At 40.3% G+C, this 23,446-nt stretch overlaps 1 protein-coding gene across 2 annotated transcripts in view; it reads right to left on the bottom strand.

Annotated features, from left to right (window-relative positions):
- Positions 1–9,550: 9,550 nt before the first annotated feature.
- Positions 9,551–23,446, bottom strand: part of C16H7orf50 (chromosome 16 C7orf50 homolog) — a 124,845-nt gene continuing 110,949 nt past the window's right edge. For both annotated transcript variants that reach the window (XM_062503837.1, XM_062503838.1), the window contains 2 exons: positions 14,094–14,175; positions 9,551–9,733 (listed from right to left, as the gene is read on the bottom strand). In XM_062503837.1, coding sequence (XP_062359821.1) covers positions 9,551–9,733; positions 14,094–14,175 — 265 coding nt within the window. The remainder of the gene's footprint in view (positions 9,734–14,093; positions 14,176–23,446) is intronic.

Raw genomic sequence — 23,446 nt, 5'->3', positions numbered from 1 at the left:
ACCTCTGGCCAGATGTTTCACACGCGCTGTCCCCGTCACTTTTGTGAACATGAATGGCCTCTGACACCATTCTCAGACCAGGGATGAGCCATGCCTACCAAGACCAACCTCTGCTCATTTCCTTCACAGTGAGCAGGGGCACTAGCAGATTTTGGGGAGGATTTGAGGGATCTTGGTGACAAGCAAAGATCTCTCCAGTGGACCACTGCAGCCAGAGCAGGGTGTGTCTTTAAAACCTCCAGCATCCTCTTGTCTATTCCTTCAGTCCAGTTAATGACATAATTTTACACAAATCAGGGTTGCACAAAGCTGTTCAGCAGGCAAGCTGCTTATTCCTTGCACAGCTTCTTGGCTCATCTCGAAATAACATGCATATGCTTTTGGGGCAGGGACCAGAGTTTATTTTGAGAGATGCTTTAGGATCAGGACAGTCACCACCAGCTCATCACATTTACTATTCAGGATTATTGGACCACAAGCGACCTTTTGGGTTCTTAAGACTTGGATTAAGAAGGGCTTTATATACTAAGCCTAATGACTTGAATTACAGCCTTAGCATACTGACAATCAGAAAGGGAGTACAAGCATTTTACTTTCTTCTATCCACAAAACAGCTTGGGCCAGATTTTGAACCCATTTCAAGGTTATGTCAAGCTGGTGCCCATCAGACTGATCAAGCTGAGTTGCAAGAAAGGCAGGATGACCTAGGTAAGGGTCATGTCTGAGAGAAATGGCAGGAGTTTCTAGATAAGCCAGCTGAGACATCTGTCTGCTTTCCACTAAGACAATTATTTTATCATTTACACATATTAAAAAATCACTCTGAGATGCTGCAGCACATTTTAGTCCATGGGGCTGTGGTAGCAGTGTGTGGTATTTTGCCATTCTCAAATCTCAGTGGCAAGAAGTTTTATGGGATCAATAATTACTTTCTTGTAACTGGCTAATCTGGAAATACCCTTCAGTCCTCAAAAAACAAACAAAAACCCCACCAAGTATCAGCAACTTCTGTGGCACATGTGCTGTTGCCAGTTTCAGTCAGCACACAGTTCCATATCACAGTGAAATTGGTCTCCTGTCTAAAATGTGAAGTTTCTGTTCTCCATTACCTGCTCTCAGGTGCCCTTTTCCAGGACCAGTGATGGAGCCCACCCAGCACCCTCTGGAATGTTCCTCTGGACAATCCAAACCATCAGTGCCTTCAGCTGTAGAGCAGGTCAGAAGTTTAATTTGACCATTAAAGCAACTTTCTGAGCGAGACAGGACCCACAGCATTGATGCAAATAAAGGCTGATTGATCCGTTCTGCCAGCTGCAATCCCTTTCCATTAGCAAGGAGGGGGAACACTGTCACAAGCAGAGCAGAAAAGTGAGGACGTGCTGTCCTTGGTCACATTCCCCTCCTTCTCTTGGAGCAGTAACCACCTGCAGCACCTGTGTGGGGAGCAGCACAAACCCAGGCTCACCTGCCACCCTTTCAGCTTCTGCTGGGACCCCTCAAAACAAAAGCCAAACAAAACTGAACTGACACCCTGTCTGCTCTGTGTTAGCAGGGTGATTCAACAAGAGTCACTGTTTTCTCACTAAACAATGTCAAGGATGTACCCCTGAGCTCTCTGTGGTCACTTCTCCTCCTCCCTTTGTCCCAAGACAGCTGCAATAATAAAAAAAGGATTCAGAAAACAGGGGAACCCCTAGTTTTGTTTTTTTTTTAGTGAGCCAATGAATATTTTCTAGGACTGAACTAATCTCTGGAAATAATTGTCAAGTTCACAGTAGTTTTCCTTCCACATTCTGTGCTCTGTGGTTGACAGACCTGGCTGCTCAAAAGAAGAGTAACACAATAAAGTGCAAAGGCTGTTTCATGCCATATTGCTGAACAGGTGGTAATTTTTGAATGAGTTTTATCAGACCTAGAATCCAGACAGCAATACCTGTCCTATTTTTAACTTACGCATTTCCTAACTTTGATGAGCTGTCTTCCTTCTCATCTTCTTCGCCAATTCAGTCAGCTGAACTTTTCCATCTATCATTTAAATTAAGTTGTAATCTGCTCAGGAGCTTGCACTGGAAGGCAAGAAAGATGCTGGTGCAATATTCATAATGCAACCATCTGCCCACTGCAGAATGTCCATCTCTGAGATTAAACTGGAAATTCAAATTACATAAAGTGTTTTCTTCTTTTTTGATCATAAAAATATCTGACTGTGGTCTGGGTTCTGACTGTGGTGTGTGTCCTCTAAAAGGAATTAGTAATTTCTAAGAGCAGCATCTCCCTATCATTGTTCCTTCACAACGTTCACCACTCCCACTGCTGAGAGGCTCATGAGAAACCCTTTAATTTGGCCAGTGAGTGTTTGTTTCCATGAAGGGACAGCCTAGAGAGTGACCCTCCATGATCCTGCATGGAACCTACACCCAGGAGCCAGAGGAGGCACACACAGGTGTCACTCCCCAAACAAGAGGCAGAGCCTCACAGCTCTTATCAGGGCACTGACAACCTTCATTTTGTAGGTTCCTTTTCAGTCATCTCAAGCACTTTTACAAGTGCTTAAATAATTTCTACCACCCCACTCAATTTTTACAAGACATGCAGTCTGGGATGAGGTTCAGACTGGCCACATCTCTTCCAAACAAAAGCATGTCCAGATGCAAGGTCTGCCTTTGTTTGGTGGGACACATCCCCAGGGAACAGCTGGTGGCATGGAAACCCAGAGCCATCTTGAAGGAATGTGGGGGAAATTTCAAGGATTGTTCCATTCTTATAGCTACATTTTCAAGATCTTTCAATCCTCAGTGCTTCCTGCTATCCTAGCTAAAATGCCAAGCACCTAAAAGAACATTTTCACACAAAGATAGAAAGTGGAAGCACAGTTGGGTGCACGGAGGTGGTGTGGGTACAGCTGGAGACCTAAAAGGGAAGTGTGAGGACCATCTGCTGACAAATTCTCCTGCTTACAGCAGGCACTGGAAGCTGCCAAAAAATTTTGGTAAGGGCTACAAGTAACAGCTGTACTGACCTGAGAGGGATCACAGCCAAAGGAGGATGGTACAGGCAGAGCTGAGCAGTCAAACTGGAAATCAGCATTGCCTTTGACAGTCCTGCAAGCTGCCACTGAAACAGGAGAATGTGGCTTGGACACAGGCTGCAGGTTTATCACAGACAGCATCTCATGGGATGCAAAGGAAAACTTGAGCATTGCCACCACTTCAGGTTAGTTCTTCAACTGAAAGCAAAGCAGGCACTTCCCTCGTGGGGCTGGGGGTGACAACGATTGCACTGCTGGCATGAGTTTGAGGATCACCCACAGTAATTTCCACAGCTGCTCCATTATCCATTTACTGCAAGAAGCCCAGAAGGTGGTCCGTGGACTGCAGCCCTCCAGAGGGTTCTGAAGCTGCTCTGAACACAGAAATCCTCTGTATTTATGTTGTAGTAACACCATCATCACAAAACAGGAGCCAAAGTCCTTCCTGGCACTGAGATGGCAGCAGTGCAGTGAACTGGGCTGAGGCTGCTGCTGAGCATGCTTAGACACTGGAATTTCACCCAGATTTTGCCTGTTTAATGCCAGCAGCTTGCACACTGGGGCCTGCTTGCAATCAGCCCTGGTATTTTCAGCTGGTTCGGCCCTAAGCACTAACCACAAGACTTCAGAGAAGCTCCCTATTTATTCTTTCCGGCATATCATAGTGCCCCATTAAACAAGGACGAGAGATTTCCTTATGTAATAAGGATGCCATTTGTTATTTTTAACCCTATTTTTTTTTTTTTTTGGCAGCCAGGATTTGTGCCAGGTGGCGTTCTGCCTTAACCAGAGAACTTCAGGAGGTTACATTCCTCACTGTCATCCCTGCCCTCTGGCACAGCTGATGCCCATACATGGTTTCCTGGCTGCCTGTCCTCGTGCCCATCTGTGAACATTTATTTGTGACAGCTCACGGAAATACCAGTCCTGTTTAACAAGGTACATCAGGATGCTGATCAGTCCACTCCAGGATCCTGCAAGAGCTTCTGCTTCTAATAAAGGGTCCTGTCTATGTGAAATCCATAAAGTCTGTTTATACATATCTATGCTACCAGAGAAACACCATCACCACAGCTGAAGTCTTTATACTCTCCATATAGCTTTAAAGCAGTTTGTTTAGTCTGATTTAGCCCATAGAAAACAGACAAACAAAATGGTGGCAACTCCCAGCAGGTCAAGAGTGAGAAAGAGGGCACTAAGCCATGGGCTGAGCATCCCGAGCAGCTGGGACCCCGCAGCCTCCTGGTGCTCCACGGGCTCACGTCACTGCTCGCCTGGCAAATCCCATCAGCAGCATCACTGGGCCACATTTGGGCAATTTCATGGAGCTTAAGCAAGCCTGGCTGGTGCAAAGGATGCTGCCAAAGCCTGTTGTACCTCCAGACCAGCACAGGGAAACACAGTGCCAAACATCTTTTGGGTCCAAAGGACCTCAACAGCAAATGGTAATTTTCACAGTGTCGTGGCTGGTCTGGCTGTTTGTAATCAAGTAAGAGTGACAGATCCTGTGTCCCATGGCTTAGAATTTTATAGAATACACATAGGACCTTGAGGAGAATAGATGTAAGTTGTCACAGATGTGATACTTCAATTAGTAGAAAATATGCATTGAAAAATCTGAGTAACTAAAGCTAATAGGGAATGTAACTCCACCTTCCTGTGGACAGAAGGGTAACTGCCAATTTTAACTATGTGCTCACATAATTTAGAGGTTTTTGCTTGTTTGCCTCTAAGACAATCCCCCTTCATTCAGTCTCCAGGCTGGAGGCACAGAGAGGTAAAATTTTAATTCTTCTGGTCATTTATATACATGCGGCATTTCTTGACCTTTAAGGATTTGATTTTGAAACCTATTTAACTTTTTGACGTAGGTGTTTTTGTGGGTTTTGTTGGGGAATGCCAAAAATTTTCTGCATGTAAGGAAAAAAATTCAGTAAGAGCAACTGTATGAGTGTTCTTCTGTCTGTACCCAGAGGGCCCTCCCTCTGTGTCTCCAACACCAGTTTCTTAGTAGCACAAGCTTCTTATTCAGCTTTGTTTTGACAAAGAAAGATAAACCACTGTTTTGCTTTGCCCTTCCCCCACCATTTACTAATTAATGTTATTTAGTTTGCTATTCCATGCTCCTTGCAGGGGGAAAACCCCCCAGTTTTAAAATAATAATTATTTAAAACCGCATTAAGTTGTTGACTATGTAGGTCCCCATGAAGAATTTAAAATAGAACGTAATTATAAATCACTGCGAAAATGAGCTTGCACAGGCAAGGACATTTAATTGTGTCCTTGTATGACTGGAATCACTGTAAACAACTAATATTCCTATTTGCAGGGACAGAAATAACAAGCTCATTCAGCTGTACAGAAAGGAAAACATAAAAGGAAACCAAAGGCTCAACCAGAATAAGCCACTGGAAAGTTTTATGTCAACAAAACTGTATTTAAATTAAGTAACATCAATTTGGTATTTTGACTGTAAATGAATCCGAACATTAAAACATATTTAAAGGGAACATTTGTGATGAAACATCTATGACTAGTTCCTACACCAAAGGAATAGGAAAGTTCCTACTTACTTCTGCGAAGGATCAAAGCCCAACTGCAAAGTTACTTCTCTGGCTTTGGGACTGCTTTGTAGACCTACCTTTTGAAAATGAGAAGAGCAGCAGAACTGCAAGGAAAACACTGAATAAATTACTTACCAATTGCACACAGAGGAAAACACAGCCCTGATGACATAATTAAGAAGATCCATCCTACCACATATGCATGAAGGACTAAAATTTAAATTACACAGACAATTTCCATTCTTATGTTTTCTAATTTTCTGACTGCTTGACTTTGAGACTTAAATCTCTTTTATGATTGTTGTTTTTGATACTGATTTGCAGAAATGGGAGTAGATTTTAATGTTTTTTACTTTGCCTTACTCAATGGAAAAATTTAGAAAAAACCCACAAAACAAAGCCAAAACCCCCAAGCTCAAACCAAAGACGTGCATTTCTAAGCTATTTGAAATAATAGGAGATGAGTCAATAATCACCTTGCTTTAAAATGAAGACAAACACAGCAGAGCAAATTTCCAGTGAGAGGAAATAAGGAAATAAACTACACATTCAACAGTTCCAAGACACCCTTTCCAAATACAGAATTCACTTACACAGTAATTTTACAATGGTGATAACAAATTAAAATTGTGGGCAGACAGTGCAGAACCAAACAGATACACAACCCATAGCAAGGAACAGCCAAATTAAAGGGAACTTCTTCCACTGTCAAATTTTGAGTAATTAGTACTTCCATTAGAGGCACAGTTCCAGCTTTAAGCAATCCTAAGTAATTAGTGTTCCTTTATTTTGCCTGGAAGTCCTGACTTCAGCATTCTCTTAGGACATGCATTCTGCTAGCCAGAGCTACACAATGCAGATTAACTCGACTAGAAGATGATTAGTGCAGGCAGATGAAGATATAATTTGTCATTCTGTACACACTGCTACTTCTAGCCTGAGATGCAATTTTTATTAACACAGCAGACTGGTTCAAACAGAGGCAAAGACACAATTTTGTCCTATCTCTGCCCATATCATTGCCTAAGATACAAGCAAAGTTGAGATTTGAAAACTGTACATGACCGAATGACAAAAAGTGAATAAAGTACCAGATTACATCTTCCCACACAGCTCCAACCAGCTACAGGAATTCAGTAATGGATTGCACACTTAATAATTTCAGATAAATAATTTAAAATGGCTGATGGAGGCGATTTTGCTAGACTTAGTCATCACATAATGTAAATCTAGGGGTGAAAATGCCAGGCTGAGCAGAAGCAGAGGCTGGTGTGGCAGATAGCACATGGACAAGGCAAGATCTATTTGCAAGAGGCACGACAGCATTTGCAGAGTGTGTGGGATAAGCTCTCTGGGTCCTCACAATTTTGTCTTTTAAACAGTGCTAGGCCTGTTTAAAGGCATCTCCCAAAAATGTGTGTTCTTGCATTTCCTAGCTGTTGAGAGGATGACCTGTTTGCCAACCAGCTGAAGATTCTTGCAGAAAAGGTGAGAAATAAAAACATGAAATGCAATTGAAGTGTCCTTTTCTATTTGCACGACAACATCAAGTATTAGACAACTCTTCAAATATTTCATACTGAGCTCAGATATGCAAGACACAGCACCACCAAGCAGCAGTTTTACAAATCTTTTTACCTAATTTCGAGACCCCTCTGACCATTGGACAGTACCTACACCAAAAGGCACATGGCAGGAAGCACCATGCTTTGTTTTCTCTGCCAAACACAACCACAGCAACAATTATCTTCAACTGTAGCTTCTGAATTTTCTGTAACTGCAAGAAGCAGAGCCCCAGGACCATGACCTTCACCCAGCAATCAGTGGGACTGAAGGGAAAGCTGGAACTGCAGCTGAGGAAGAGGAGAGCAGAGCAGGACCTGCTCCCAGGAGTTTATCACTGTGCTGGTGAGAGACTCCAACTGTTCTTTTCCAAATACTACTGTTCACCTGGTCTCCAGATTGACAGGCTTTGTGTGCTTTTAATATTAATTGATATAAAATGAAACATGACATTGTTGATCTACAAAGCTTCTCTTCTTACAGATTTGTCAGCATTTACATGTGGTCAGAGCTAAGGTCCAAGAAAGGCAAATCTTGCCAAATACGTCAAAATCATAAAAGATTCCCATATTTTAGCGCAGATCTTACCTTTATCATCTTTTTTACAATTATTTTTCCAAAGTGCAGCTGCAATGTGTTTGTGCTTTTAAGCTGGAAGGTATGTTAAGTGCACAATGAGGACCCACACTTTTGTGTGACAGAGAAATCAAAACTGGCGTTGTTCAAGTATCTTGAGGGAGAACAGAACTTCTTCTCTGACATCTAACATGCAATGATGCACTCACAAAAAGCTACTTTGAAAACTTCATCCCTGAGAAATTCCTATTTTCCCTCATGGAAAAAAAACAAGTAAGCAAGTATCAGCTTCTGCTTGGAGTCACAGCAGGTTTTCCCAGCTTCATATTCTCACATGTAAAATATATGACCCAATGATCTTTATGAGTTCACTAAATGTCAGGATCGCTTCTTTTTATTACAGATCCTTTTCACCAGGTTTCTCACTAGAAGATCAATGCTATACAGGTCAGAAATGCGTTGGCTCTGCCTCCTCTGCAGCCCTGATCCAGCTGTGCCCAGAGGCATTGTCAGCAGCTCAATGAAGAACCTGGACACTGCTGCCCAATTCTGCCCATTCTTGTGCCAAACTCCAACCCAGTTATTCTTTTAGAGGAAGGCATGCTGGTTTATAGTCTTTTTTTTTTTTTTTTGCTAAAAACATCCTCCTCAGCAAGTCAGAAAGTGTTAGTTATTTGTTATTAGTAATACATTTCATACCTTTAAAGATTTGTACTAAGCCATGACTATGAAGGCTGTCAAATCCACTCAAATGCTTCTTATTGGAAAATCAGGCCTACATATCCACAGATCCTCCCCTCCTTCACCCACTCAAATTAAAGCTGTAATTCCCAAAGACAGCCATTCTTCTAAAACACCACACATTTCATACAGTTGTTATTAATAAAGTATGAACAGTGTTTGCAGAAACATTAAAGAATCAGGTCAAGAACTCTGTCTGAATACCAGTGTTATTAAATAAGCCAATCATCCAACTTTGAGTAATTAATGTCCTTGGTTTTTACTTGAAAGCCTCATTTTCAGCATATTCATATGAGACAAATGCCCCATGCCAAAAGGAATGAACATGAATTAACTCTTCTGGATGCCAGTTGCAGGAGGAAGAAGAAAATGCAATATTGGCAGGCTGGGTACAGCACAGCACTTCTGGTTGTAGGGTAAGTTTAGCTACAATTTGATGATTTCACCACATATAGTTAAGGATTTGATCTGTTCCCATCCGTGCATTATCTGAGTATCTAAACAATTGCTCTAGTGCATTTGAAAACTTTAAAATATAAAAGGAAAGCCAACAAAGCTTATGGTATCTCCAGATCACCATGTGAAGTACTAATAAGCAACTGTGTTATACAACCCGTGTTCAACAGACTGAAAACGATTTTTCCCAAATCCTAGTGACATCCTTCTGAAGCTGAAAGTGAGAGATTACAGCTGGCTGAGCACACACTGTACTGTACACTCACTGTAAAAGCTGCCATTGTAAAAGACCCTCCAGGCTTTATGTTGGTTCCTTTGCTCTTCCTCTTAAGAGCTGGATCATTCCTCATATTTAACAGTAATTAGAGGGGGAGATGGAGAAAAAAACTAATGAGAGGGAGAGGGGGTAATTTTTCTAAAGAGGTACAGTAAGATTATAGCAAGACTATGGGCTATATATGTTATTTTTTATTTCATCACATCCAAACACAATAAATATTTTCAACTGGTAAAAAATTACAAGTATAAAATTTAGCATTATCTTTACAAATCCTTTATGGCCTCTGCATGTGAAATCCTCTCCTTCCCTCCACCAGACAACAATTATGACACAGAAATACTCTCAGGACAGCAGCTGTAGAACTTGTCTGATGCGCTCGCACTTCTCCAGCAGGTTTGGGTCTTCTCCATCAGAACCATCAAATTCCTTCATAAAAGCTTCAGCTTTCTGCACAGTTATGTCTCGTGCACTACCCCGAAGCCCTTGCAGATAATCCAGTAAAATGGTGAAATACTTGTCTGGAACCTTCAAAGAAAAAAACAAAAGGAAGGAAAACCAGCTTTATTTTCTCCCCATTCAATATGTATTCACAATCACATTACAGCATCACCTGAAAGACAGTTAGGAGAACAGCACAGGCTTTGGTGTTTGCCAAGGTCCAACTTCAAGTGGAAATTCAAGTGGAAATGTTTCCTGCCAAGGTTCAAGCTGCCAGCAGGGATGGACCCTGGTGAGAGGGATGTCATGTGCTCGGATGGGCAAAGCATCTGAGAGGAAATGCTCAGCAGATGTGGAAATGCTGATCAGCAAATGCAAACACTGCCTGACAGGGAGCCCAAGGCTTTGAGGGTCGGTGCAAGAAAAAAACAAAACACATTAGCCAAATCCTCCTTTTGGAAACACGCATGTAAATCTCACTAAATTTGGTGAGAATTGCATGCATATGTCTGAGGGAAGAATTTTGCTGGAATTCCCCTCGCCCTTACCCAAAAATTGTTTGCTAAGATGAGATACCACCCACCATTGCACACTTTGACAGAATGCTTATACAAAGGACTAGAATTTAATTTGAAAAACAAACTGAAATTTAGACATATGGAAATAATTTTAAAATCACGCTGACTAAAACTAATAGGTTCTACCAACATGTCTAACATTAAAAATACTTCAGTCATCTACAGTTGCATTATCCACATTTCACTCTCTTTCTAATTAACTAGTCAGAGATTAAGTTTTAGCTTCTCTGATACAACACACAGTTTAAATGATCATTATATTAATCTTGACAATAACTTATCAGGGACCTTGGAATGATTTATCCAGTACTTCATACTGAAGTACTTTCAAAAGGAGCATGTGAACGGACCTACGCTGATCTTAACTCCATGTTGTGTATCTGTGGAACACGTTTCAGCCAATAACAGGATATTTTTTGCTGTGAATCATGAGATGTTAAAATGATCTCATCCTGAAAATATGTTTCTCCATGTTTAACTTTACACATATAACTTGACATGAGTCAAGTTAAACACATACGTAAGTATTTAAAGGATTCGACACTAATTATTCGAGGGCGGTTTCAATTCTGCAAAGTATCAACATTTCAGAGAAGACAGAGCTTCAACAGACACTTAATTTACAACTTACTTCTCCATGGACATTTGGCAGCAGAACTTTGATCACTAAAACTTCTATCACTCCAAAAGAAGAGGAAGAAAGAATATTCCAACACTGCCTTCATCAATCAGGGGTATTACAGAGTAATAAATCAAAACTTAAGTCTGCATTCAGCCTCGTAACTCGTATGGAAAACCTTCTAATTCTTCACACAGACACTCTTGCATTAAAGAAACAATGCAGTTACAAAAGAAATATTAATTTTACAATGACTAACAGAAATGGATGATACATGAAGCGTTGCTATACTGTAGAAATCAAACACAGTGAAAATATCTATATTTTTTGGACGTTTTCACTCACGGTAAGTTGGTACTAATAACAGATGAACCCATTTAGACACAAACAATTCCAGTGTGACAGTGTTCCTTTAATGTAGATACTCAGTACTGAGCTTTTAAAGTCAGCAACATTTCCACGTTTCAAACCTTGGCCAAATTATCCCCTTAATTTACAACTCTTTTTCTCAGAGCTCATGGCATAGACATACCTGAGGAAATACAGTTATTATTATATCATTTAAGCAAAATGCTTGAAGGGGCAATTGAAAGCCTGCTCTAAATTTAGAAATCCTAAGTGTGCAGACTTAACATGAGGCTGCCTGAAGCCCAGAAAACATTTAGCATTTGGCCCTAAGGGTGCTCAAGTGTTCAAAAAGTCTAATTTCTCCCTTTAACATAACACAGCTCTGAGGTTTATTTCATCAAGAGCTTACAACACAGCACCCCGTGGGCAAGGTAAGATTGTATTTCCTTCTGACTTACACAGACAGTAGAGACATAGCAACGACTGGAACACACAAAGTTAATGAAATCCAAATTTTAATTCTTCAAATACAGTAGTACAGAGGCGATAATTTCAGGGGTCTTGATGAGGTTTTCCAAGGAGGAACACAATGCTTGTTTCAAGGTCAGTTCAAGGCTGGCTTGAAATTGGAGATCAAGATCTCCCAGCACGGCTCTGGAAGTCAAAGCCAGGCTTATGGGATTTTGTTATTATTCTTTTGTTAAACTGTTTTGTCCTTTTTCTTGGTTCTTTTTCTCTCACACACACCAACCCCGCCTCTTTCCTAACTTCCTAATATGCACTGGAGCTGATTAATATGGAAATAATCCCAAGAGAAATAACTCCTTGGGAAAATTGGGAAATTTGGGAGAATTTGGGTCTTTGGGAAAAGGAGGAAAAGACTATGAAAGAGAACCAGCAAAAGAACAGTTATCACTTCTAAATTATCCTTTGCAACTCCGTATTTTCACACCTGGAGACCTGTGGACACCCAAGTATTTTGCAAAGCAAGCACAGACACCAGCAGAGAGAAGCTCAGCTCATTGCTGCCAGGCTGTATTTTGGGTCACCTTCCAAGGAAGCTTCAGCCACCCCACCATGCCCTGAAATCCAGAAGCTGAAGACTGATCTAGTAACTTCCTAAAAATGCTGTGCCAGATGATAAAGACCAACAAATTGGCCAAGTGTTTATTTTCTCCTGGGTGCTGGAGAGGTGTACACACCATAGGTACACAGGCCTGGCTTGGAAGCTGCCAGCCAGCCACCAGATGGATTTTAAAGGAGCTTAAAAAGCCATTTATCTAGCAAACAACTTTAAAACCTCAAGTTATTTCTTACAGAAAGAGCCTATCAGTACAGGAAACTCAATTCAGGCCTTTGCATGGGTTTTCAGCAGGCATCCAAGTGACACCATGAGATCAAAGATGTGGCTTAGGAAGGAAAGAAACTTATGTCTCCTTTTGTACATTAGTCATGCTTGGATTACCAACAGATTTTATCCTATAATGGACAGGAAGTTGAATTTGGGTATTAAAAGTATTCAAAAGAAGCTGGGTGTGCCCTCCCAATGGTCCTGATGAAGAAAGAGACTTCATCATATGCTTAATTATAAGCACTTGAGCATTCTACTAACTTCACTGAATCTGGATGCAGATGTTAATCATTCTCTGAAGCTCATATTCAATGCTCCTCTGATTATTAAACTACAAAATACGTGAATTTAAATAAATCAGAGTACTTCCATCAGACTTTTAAGAAAAAGGAAGTTTCATTTCAGTGTTGAGAAATAAGGAGTTAAACTGTGTTTTGATACATAAAATAAATCCTACTTACATTTCATTGTGTCCCAGCATAATTTCAACACAAACCCCAAAGTAAACAGGTAAAAAAAGTAAAAACATCCTTCTGCCTGCCAAACAATTTCTAGGTAGCTTTGAAGAGCATGCATTGATTTTGAAAGGTTGATAAAGACTTTTAAAGGAGAAACTTAAAAAATAGAAGACAGCAAACAACACAGAAACCAAAATCAAATTTATATTCTGCAAGCCATCTTTTTAAAGTATTTACACCATGTGAACATTTTTGCCTTCATGAAACTCTGCTGTTAATTATCTGGCTGTCTAAAAAAGTAACACCCAATGTCAGGTGATTGGCTTAAGAGCTGCTGACTAATTTGGGTCAGGATGATTGGTATGAGTAAATGTTCAAGTGAACACAAAAAATAAGCAAACCCAACTGAATGTCAACAAAATGAACCAGTAAGTGAGGCACTGTGCAAATGGGCAGAGGTTTGTTCTACTGCACAACAAAATGAATGACCTGACACCCTCATTTGATACCACAATGGTCAGATATTTACTGGAAATTCAATTTATGTTGTTTTTTAAGTTACAAAATGAATGGATTTCGGTATGGATTCAAGCCTGGCTTCTGGTTATACTTTATGCTTTTCACAATCAACATCAGGTTCCACTTATATTTAAATGAGAGAGCTATTTTAACATCTCGGCAATATGGCTGTACATCTTCTGTGGAGCCAGAGATATCTGAAATAATATGAGAACTGTGGTTTGCAGTATTAGGTTCCACATTAGGAAATTCAAATTAAGGATATGACTCAAATTCTCAGCAAACTCCAGATTTAAATAAATCATGAATCTGCTTTCTTTATGCTTGCTATACATCAAGTATAAAAACCTAGCATAAACAGGACAATGATCACCAACAAAATAAAAATATCAATGACAAGCAATTAAAATGCTTTAGCATATTGGTCAAAAACAAAGTAATTTGTAAGTTATTAAAAAATAAAGAGAGAAGTGCATGGTTAGTACTAGGAAGTTTTGGTTAATAAAGAATAGCTATAACTAATGTATAAGACTGTATCATATTTGTTCTGAGAAAAAGCAGCATGAATACAAACCTTCTCTTTATCATACATGTGCAGGAGAAGCCACGTCTGCCTTGTCTTTTGAAACTTCCATTCTTCTGGGTTTTTAGACCAGCTGTAGAAAATAAGGGGGGAAAAATGGCTTAAATGGAGTACTGTGATACCAAACCATTCTTTAGTTAGAAAATATTCCCTACAATGCTTCCAACACGGAGTGCCATGGCACTGTGGGACAGAGATACTGGCACACATTTTGTACAGGGCCACCTAGCTTCTGTGCAAAAAATTATGGGAGATACTATAGCCAGAAAGGTTATAAATTTTCTTCAGAAAGCACTGATTCCTTGAAGTTAAATATCAAATCCCACCCCTCAGCTTTGGCCAGTCCTTTATAAGACAGGACAGGACAACCAAACACCCCAAATCCTTACTCCTGCTGCAGGGCTGAGTATCTGGGGAGGTGCAGGGGACAAGAATCAAGTTTGGGTTTCAGAAATTTGCTGTTTCACAATTCACTACACTTCATATAAATGAAGCAGTCTCTGAAGGACTGGAAGGAGAGATTTGTGCTACAGTGGTCACCTCAGCAATGGCTGCAGCCCATCACAGATGGCTGTTCCAGACAAAATTCATCCTTCAGGAGCAAATGTTTTAGGGCTTGGGCTTGTCCAAATGCATTACTTAAAAATTAACGTTTATAGGCTAGAATTTTTTTTTATGTCTCTCTCTGTCTCATGAAGAATACTCAATACTGTTAAAAGTGAGAGGCTGAACAAATTACTAACATCTGCAAATGTTCATTGGCTGCTTAACAAACACAGTTTCAACATATAAAATTTTAGCTGGGTTAAAATGGCACATTCGTATGCATCTTGAACATGATTTTAAGGCTGCTATATTCTGGTTTAGATGAAGGCATTTATTTCTATAAAAAAAGAGCAAAGCAGTAAATCTAGCTATAAAATGAAGACTACTTTTTAAAATTATATGCTTGAAAATTAGTATTGTAACACATATAAAATCTGACAGTACACTAAAGTATCTTTTGAAAAGAAAGAAAAAAGTATAAGGAGAAAAAAACCCCAGAAACTTTCACATTTATTTGATTTTTCTCTAAAGAAAAGTAGGTCTCCAGAGGGTAACATGCAAGATGCCATTAATGTTCCAGCTTGTTTTACACAGCAATAGAAAGCACAGAAATCAGTTGAAAAGCCAGCTGGGTTTGAGAATCAGCATTGTTTAAACACTGTCAAGTCTAATAAAGCAAAAGAGTCCTCATCTTTGGTGAATGCTGCACCAGCAAATACATTGTTCAGTCAATTCAATGAAAGAGAAAAAAAATGAGACCACAAATTTGTATAGAAAGGTTTCATGGAAGCCTCTGAAGAAAACCTAAAGAAAGAAATTATTGTCTTGATGTTCAAATTCAGGACAAAAAAAAAAAAAAGAATCACAGGTCATTTGAGTTCTCATCAGCTAAATATATCAATACAGCTTATAACCTAAATATAAGGTAAAAATCAGACAATTAACAGTAAATCAGGAAGCACAGACAAAATCAATAACCACAATATATCATCCTTTACATAGTCGAGTTAAATCTACAGATGAGCTGGTTTAGAGGCTTCTTTTGGAATAATAATATACTAGCCAAACAAGTAGGTAGAATTTCGCAAATATTGCACAAAAGCAGAAGGCAAAAAAGCTGACTGATACAAGTTACAGAATCAAATAAAGAAACAATAATTATGGTGAAACCATCCCTTCTCCCATCACCACCAGCCTAGAACCCAAAGCACTTGCAAAACAAAATCACACAACCCTTGGTGCCACTTGTCCTTGCAGGAAGGTGCCCAACAGGACAACAAATGACACCACCTGAAGTGTGAGGATTCAAAAGAGAATGAAGTAAAAATGTCTTTTTTTTTTTTTTTTTGTGGGTGCAGTTAGTGGGGCCAGCAACAGCCTGCTTATCTGTACCAACTTATTCTGTTTGCCAGGCAAACACAGCAGCTCCCAACAGAGAAACTTCTGCAGGAAGTCCTTCAAAACAGACAAAATAAAGCAAAGACAGTCCTTGCTGATTTTTTAGCCTGCTCTTTTATGAGGCTCATCCTCAAGAAGAAGCAGAAGGTAAGTTTAAAATTCTTTTCTACGTAAATAAAGCCTGGAAACAGTTCACATTACAGTCTTTGCAAGGTGACAAGAACAAGCTGAGTGACAGATCTGTGACTGCATCCCAGCAAATCAGTTCCTCTGCTTATGAAAACCTTTAACATATGTTTGTATTTCTCTGAACTATTCAATGTATTTCAACAGTCGTGATGATATCCATTGTTTGGACACACCATGGAGTACTCTGAATCTTCTACTCTGCTAATTTTATGTTTCTATCACAGTATCACCTGAGTACTGTTGGCATTAAAGCTTGAAAAACACAGCCTGATTTCACTTAATCTCCTGTAAAACTATAGGATGTTAAAATATCTTTATTACCTAGTTTATAAACAACCGAGACCAACAAATGAGTGCACTATAAGGTTAATTGCTCTTATTAACCTATTACCAAAACCATATGCTCTCTTCTCCATGGTAAGGCAAGTTGTTGTACTCCTGCATCCAAGACTCCATATGGACTCTCACTCCTGTGAATTCTCTTGCAGAAACAAACAAAACTTTCAGTTTGTCTTCCTGAAAGGTTCTGCTTTATATACACCACAATAATTCATATAAACAACAAATGCTTTAACATAATCAACTGCAGAAAAGTACATTTATGTTCACTATAGCACCAGAGCCTCACAAGCCATTTCTTTTGTTTTGTGATCTGTCCTATTAGAATTAAACACTAAATTATTACAAGCAAAAAATAGTGCTTTCCTAAATAGCTATAGGTGTACTCCTATTTTCAGAAAATACTCCCAAGTTTTTAAAGTGGTACTCCAACCATGGTTTTATCAACAATGTCTGTTTTTTCCCCTTCAGGAAAATGGTCCTTCTCTTGACCCAAATTCCTATCAAACTGTGGGTAAAACACTCCTGAAAATGGGTGCACAATCTTTAATGAAGATAACATGACAGCTGCTCCCCAACAGTTACTAAAATAAAGCTTTTCCACTGATGCCTATGATTATGACAGCTTTTTCTACTCCTGTGACAGCTTTAAAATCTATGGGAAAGTATCACTCCATGACAAAGTTAGAGGAGTATCTCCTGTTATCAGGATGACATCATTAGTACATTTTTAGAAATGCTCAACTTCTAAACTAAAGAAGTTCAACCCTTACAACACAAGAGAGGTTTCATTTTGCTGTTTACATGCAGATGCTTCCTTGACATACTACAGCAGGAGAAAAGGCTTTTCCTTCAAGTGATCAAATATAGAGAGCAAAACCAACTACATTAGAGTTAGTCCCCCTCTTTTTATAGACAATTGCAACCTCTTTCACAGTTTGAATTGATTTGGCAGCTTCTGGATGTATCTGTGTCAGGATCTAGTACAAACTATAGAATTAGATGAAAAATATACATGTGTAAAACATGTATTTTTTCAGTGTGCCTCGGGCTAATTTTCAATATATTGTACAAACACTAATTGCCTTCTTATCACAGCTAATGTTTGAATCTTTCTCATGAGCTCCAGTTCATCAAAAAAACACATTGGTTGACTTAATTAAAGAGAACTTAAATGTTTGTGCAAATGATCTTCCTAAATGGCTTTGAAATTGAATAGACAGAGGAAGTGAATCAAATAAATCAAGCAGCTTAGGAAATTTTATATTTGGGCTTTTGTTTTTTAGCAGGAGTGTATCATGTAGAAAAGCTGCCCAAGATTCTCACTGGTCTATCTCATAAATGACTTTTAGTGCCTACAGTCGTGTCCCATAAATCTCTTCCCAAAACATGGGAATACAGGCAGTGGAAATAGGCAAACAGAAGGCGACAGGGAGCGTGCAGGGCAGAGCTCTCACTGGGGTGTCCTGGGACAAGGAGATGGGGAAGGGAAAGCAGGCAAATTGGTTCCAGAAACACAGTATGAGAAAAACATTATTGTTACAAATTGGATTCAGGAAGTCAACACAATGCATCTGCTGACACTACTGGCCAGGACAAAACTCCACAGAGCTGTCACAAATGGCAAATAATCACTGAGTGCAGAAAAGCTCAGTGCTGAGAATCAACCATTTTACTGATTCAACTTGAAAAAATTATTGGGTAGGAGACAAGTCTCAAGAAACCAGAAAGCCAGACAGGGATGTGAGTGCTGACACCTTCCAGAGCACACGAGAGCACTGCTGTGGGCCAGATGGAAGGACACCTCAGATGCATCCACTGCTCTAGGTGAGTGCCCCTGGCAGTGCAGCCCACCCTGAATACACCTTTCAGCCTCAGTACCTACCCAAGAATAAGCAGATTGCCACCAGATTTGGATTTCTCCAGCATACAGCCCAGGCTTAGCACCAGGTAATTACCTTAAATGTTTTCTCCAGCCCCGAGGACCAGCTCAGAGCACAGCCTCCTGCAGCTCTCCTGTGATTTATCCCATGTCTGACATTCCCAAGCTTCTCTCACAGGAGGGAGAGAGCCATAGGTCTGGCCCACTGCACTAAAGGGATCCACTGAAAAGATCTATGGAAAACACTAAAAGCAACATCCTACAGCACTACACAGAAATGGTCACATTCTTCCCACCTCGTTCATCTGGGCACTTTTCTGTTTTGATACACCAGTTATTCACCACTCTGCAACCTGTCCTTAAGGATCACCCGTGTCCTTCCACAAACCCCCCCAAGGAAGGCTGAGCAGGAGTTATGGCACACGATGGAGGCTTGCAGGAATCAAGTTAAGCCCTTTATACCCCAAACCCTCTGCAAACAGCATCACTTCTGAGCTCACCACCCTACCCGTAAAACGTGGATAACAGGTGTTTCCTCAATAAAGAACAACCATACTCCAAAAAATTCCCTTAAAGATATTTAAAGCCTTGCTGGCACTCAAGGGATCTGCTGGAATATTTCACGGTGCAATGCATACAACAGCAGCCTCTTTAAAACCTCATGCACTGGTGTTTAAGGCAACTCACTGCCCTTATAAGGCCCGAATTTGGAAACTCTGAATGCTGTTATCAGGTCAGTCCAGAGGTGAGCCCAATGCACATCTGGCCAACAGGTGAGCAGGGAATGCTGCACCTCAAAGAGGCTCCCTGGAACCCCTGCAAGCAGCACGGAGGGAGCAAAAAATTGGCATAAGCTCACCCTTGTGGGAGAAGAGCCATTTTATGCATGGAGGTTTTATATAGATATATAAAAAATATATGGATGTGGATGGAAGTTTAACATACGCCCTTATAATGCATATAGTGAAGTAGGAATAATAATTTTTTCTCCAGTTATAACACGTACAATTATTTAAAGGGAAATGTAAAAGTGTTTATTTTCACTGGGGGTATTCAGAGTTTCTTCTATTTCTCTCAGGGGTATTTAAAATGGATTTACTTTTACAAAGATGTTTTTTGACTATCTGGTGTTCCACACAAGTTTGCATGCCCAGAAAGCTGCCTCATGCTGAACTTCACTGCTCAATCCAATGCAAGAAGAAATTTCAGTTCAAGCGTGTGTGATTGATGATTGTCCTCATTCGGAAAGAATAGCCAAAATTTAAATTCTAAATAGATGTTCTGTGACTGGGCTGGAGCAGCTGGAGTTAAAATACTGGAAGAACAGATTTGTGGTAAGACCCAATACTAGGCATAAGAGACAACTATAGCCTTTAACTGTGTTTTTCTCATGTTATGGATCAGTCTGTTTATGTCCCAACTCCAATCCACGCAGAAAGTTAATATATTTATGCTGATATTCTCAAATCCAATTCTAACTAAATTATGACTCAGATAAAGGTTTTTCTTATTTTCCTGGAAGAAAGAAAAGACACTAATGGAGCTCGTTTGCCAAAAGAAAACTTTCTAAAATTGTCAACAGATTTTAGAACCAGTGCCACATTTTTGGTTGAAAATCCTGGCACCATTTTTCAATCTGTGGTTTAAAAACATTTTTTAATATATTCTTCCATCTGGTTTAGACACAGTATAATGACTATAGACTTGAGAAAAGGCAAGATGAGGAAGCTTTTTTTAAATTTAGGAATCACACATGCAGGAAAAAAATAAATGTGCTTTTAAGTGTCCCATTTTTTGTCCTGGTGTCCAGTATTAGCACAGATTGTATCTGTGCAGCAAACAGGTCACAGGATTTTCTTACAAGGTATTTATAAGGTGAAAGGAAGGGGGCCTTTGTGCCCTAAAGCCAAGTTTGATTAGATCTACATAAAATGTTTATCACAGCTTGTCTTTTATTCTGTGTACTTTTATCACTTGCCATTATTTGTAAGTTTTTATATTAAGCCTGCATCCTGCAGCTTCAGCCAAGCTAGAAATCCTCTTCCTCCCCCACCACAGGCTCTGTTAAACACAACATGAGACAGTGGGAAGAGAAGTTGACACAGAAAATTGTAACAATGCCTCAAAACCATGCAGCAGGTGTGAGGAGAGCTCCTGTCTCTCACATCTGGTACAACACAGGTGGGGTGCCTCACTGTGATCCAGCTTCTCACAGGCACCAACCCACCTGCAAATACCAACAGCATTCAACCAGGAAAAAAAAAAACAAAAAACCTTCACAATTTCTTTAAAAATTATTTTCCTGATACAGTTATTTAGTTGTTGGTATTTGCATCAGCCCACCTGCAGCAAAACTGCATTTTGATTTGAAAAAAAAAAATATATACATAGCAGTAATAACATACTGAGAACTTGCTGTTGTTTTCAGTAATAACAGAAAGGTCAGGCTTGAAAGCCTACAGCTACTATTACTGTATTTCTAAGCTAAATGTGCTTTTTATTTTACATATATTCATAAAAACAACACAAAGCTGAATTATCACAGAAGAAAAATAGAAAATAGAATTTGAGCCCTTCACAGCCAATCTGTTCTGCTCCTGTAAGGAATATACAACCAAGTGCTATTCCAGAGTCCCATCTCCTCTCCAGATGTCCATCTTTTCTTGCACTTAATTCTGGCCACACTGATGCTTGAACCAGAAATAAGGGAAAGGGAAAATGAAAACAACTGTTCTGCCTCCCTCCCATGAAGAACATCCTGGGGGGTATGAGGAGATAAAGAGGGCCCCACATTCTGTATGAAAGTCATGTAAGGAGCCAGCTGCACGTAAAATCCTTTTCGAAAGTTGGCAAAAGTCCATTTATATAAATGCTATCTGAAGATCAGATGAGTGATGTGCTACCAGACCCAGGAAAAAACAAACATGGTCAATTCTCTTATCCCTATTGTTACACCAAAAAGTGTCCAACTGTGGTACAGAACACTCCTGCAAAGGCACTGATTCAAGCCAAGGAGCTCATTTTCATTGCTTCTGAAATGTTAAATCAGCTTCTAAAACTTTAAAGGCTCAAACAAACAACAAAACAAAACAAAAAAGTCATCACCAAAAAAAAGGCAAAAAAAAAAAACCCACACAAACTTCTGTGTTTTATTAATAAAATATAAGAAACTTATAAAAGTGTCATGGTTTTCCATACAGCAATGCTAAAAATAATGCTGGAAGAGGAACAAACTCCACATGAAACTTGACCTGTGAAAGGTTTTAAGGAGGGGTGAAGAAATGGCCACTTGGAGGAGGATTTGGATACTGAAGACGTTGGCCGATTGGTTTTGCTTTGAACCAGGGACACGCAAGAACCAATTTATTGCTCGTTACAGTGAGCTGAAGGTTTGTGCTCCTCAGTTCTGCAGTCTTGGGAAGCCCTGAGGCTGCACAGAGGTGCTGGCACCCTGGGAAGGTGCCTAATCCAGCTGGGCCACTGATCAGCAGCACTGCTGAAAACGGGCTGCCCTTCTGTACCCAGATGTCTTCAATTTGTCAGGCTGGGGGTTCCTGTGTGGTTTTTCTCTTTGCAAAAGCCTAAGGGATTTCCACGGCCAACAACTGCTCTTTTGCAGTTCCAAAGTCCAGAGCAGCACTTCACTGTAAGAAGGAAAAGCAGCGCTCTCATTGTGCTGAGGAGATGCCAAATGCTGACCTGCACCACATCCCAGAAGCAGGCACATTTTTCCTTTCTGGCTCAGCATCCAGCAGATCCAGTCCCAGTTGCAGGGAGCCCCGCTGGCCTCTCCTCCCCACAAGATTCCAATCCTCCCCCTGCACATTTCCCAGTGCAGTGACCCCGTGTCTTTGAGGGACAGGAGCGGCTTAGAGCGTGGAGCACAGTCCCAGAGAACCTGAGGGGTGAAACCCAGCCCAGCAATCTGGAGGATGGCCAGGCAGGCTGGGTGCCAGCAGCATCTGTGAACAGACACCACCAGTGTCCTCCTGACAGCTCTGACAAAGACCTGGCCTCAAATCAATCCCATCCCTTGTGGCATCCAGGGACTCTCTCGTGCACCCTCCAGGAAAGGGGAAACCCCCCCCTCAAATGGAAGCTGAACCTTGAGCCTGAAACTCTTCTACAGAGCTGGCTTGTTCTGATGGCAATGTTCTGTAGGTATAGAACTGTACCAAATACTGGATTCTAAAATTCCCACTGAGCCCCTTTACTTAAGTGAGTTCTCTTAGGACAGCACTGAAGATGTCATATTTATTAATTTGGATACCAGCCCTTGATGCACTGTTGCAGCAATTACATTTGCAGGGCTTTTGTTAAAATTCTAAATGAAATCCAAGTATTTTTATTGCTGGCTAGTTAGGCAAAGTTCATTTTTGCTACAGGAAAATGTAGCCCCCTTCAAATAACCCATCACACAAGTGGCTCTTACAGTGCATCTGAGAAGTATCACACTTGAGGTTATTCTGGACCAACCACAGGAATATGTATAGAAACTTAAAAAAAAAACCCCAAAACAACAAAACAAAACCAAACCAAAACAAACCAAAACAAAAAGACACATCAGCCATCCTTGTCATGTTTTACATCCCAGTCTGGACATCCCATGGCTGCATTCATCAGGAAGTAAAGCAGAGGCAGATGCAGACAGAGTGCTGCAGAGTGCTCCCAAGTTGTAACCTTACAGAATGATTTAGTTTTCTTTTTGCAGAAGAGCTCTAAAAAGGGAAAATATCAATGCCAAGATCAACCTAAAAGTGTTTAGCAGTTCACAGCCCACTCACATTTTTCTGATTTAGCTGAGATATTCAGTTATCTCTCACTGCATAATAGAATCTGCTGTCACACCAAGGTGTTTAGGGCAGTGTTAAGATTCCCCTCTTCTAATGCCCTGTGACATGTGTTGCACTAAGATTTTAAGTCATGTATGCTTAAAGAAATGGATCTGCCAGTTACTGCTTCCTGCAGATGGCTCTCATTCCAATTCAAT

This window comes from Cinclus cinclus, chromosome 16 (genome assembly GCF_963662255.1).
Source record: "Cinclus cinclus chromosome 16, bCinCin1.1, whole genome shotgun sequence".
Lineage (NCBI taxonomy): Eukaryota > Metazoa > Chordata > Aves > Passeriformes > Cinclidae > Cinclus > Cinclus cinclus.
Note: the sequence above shows the minus strand (reverse complement) of the source record. Positions and strands in the feature narration are given on the sequence as shown.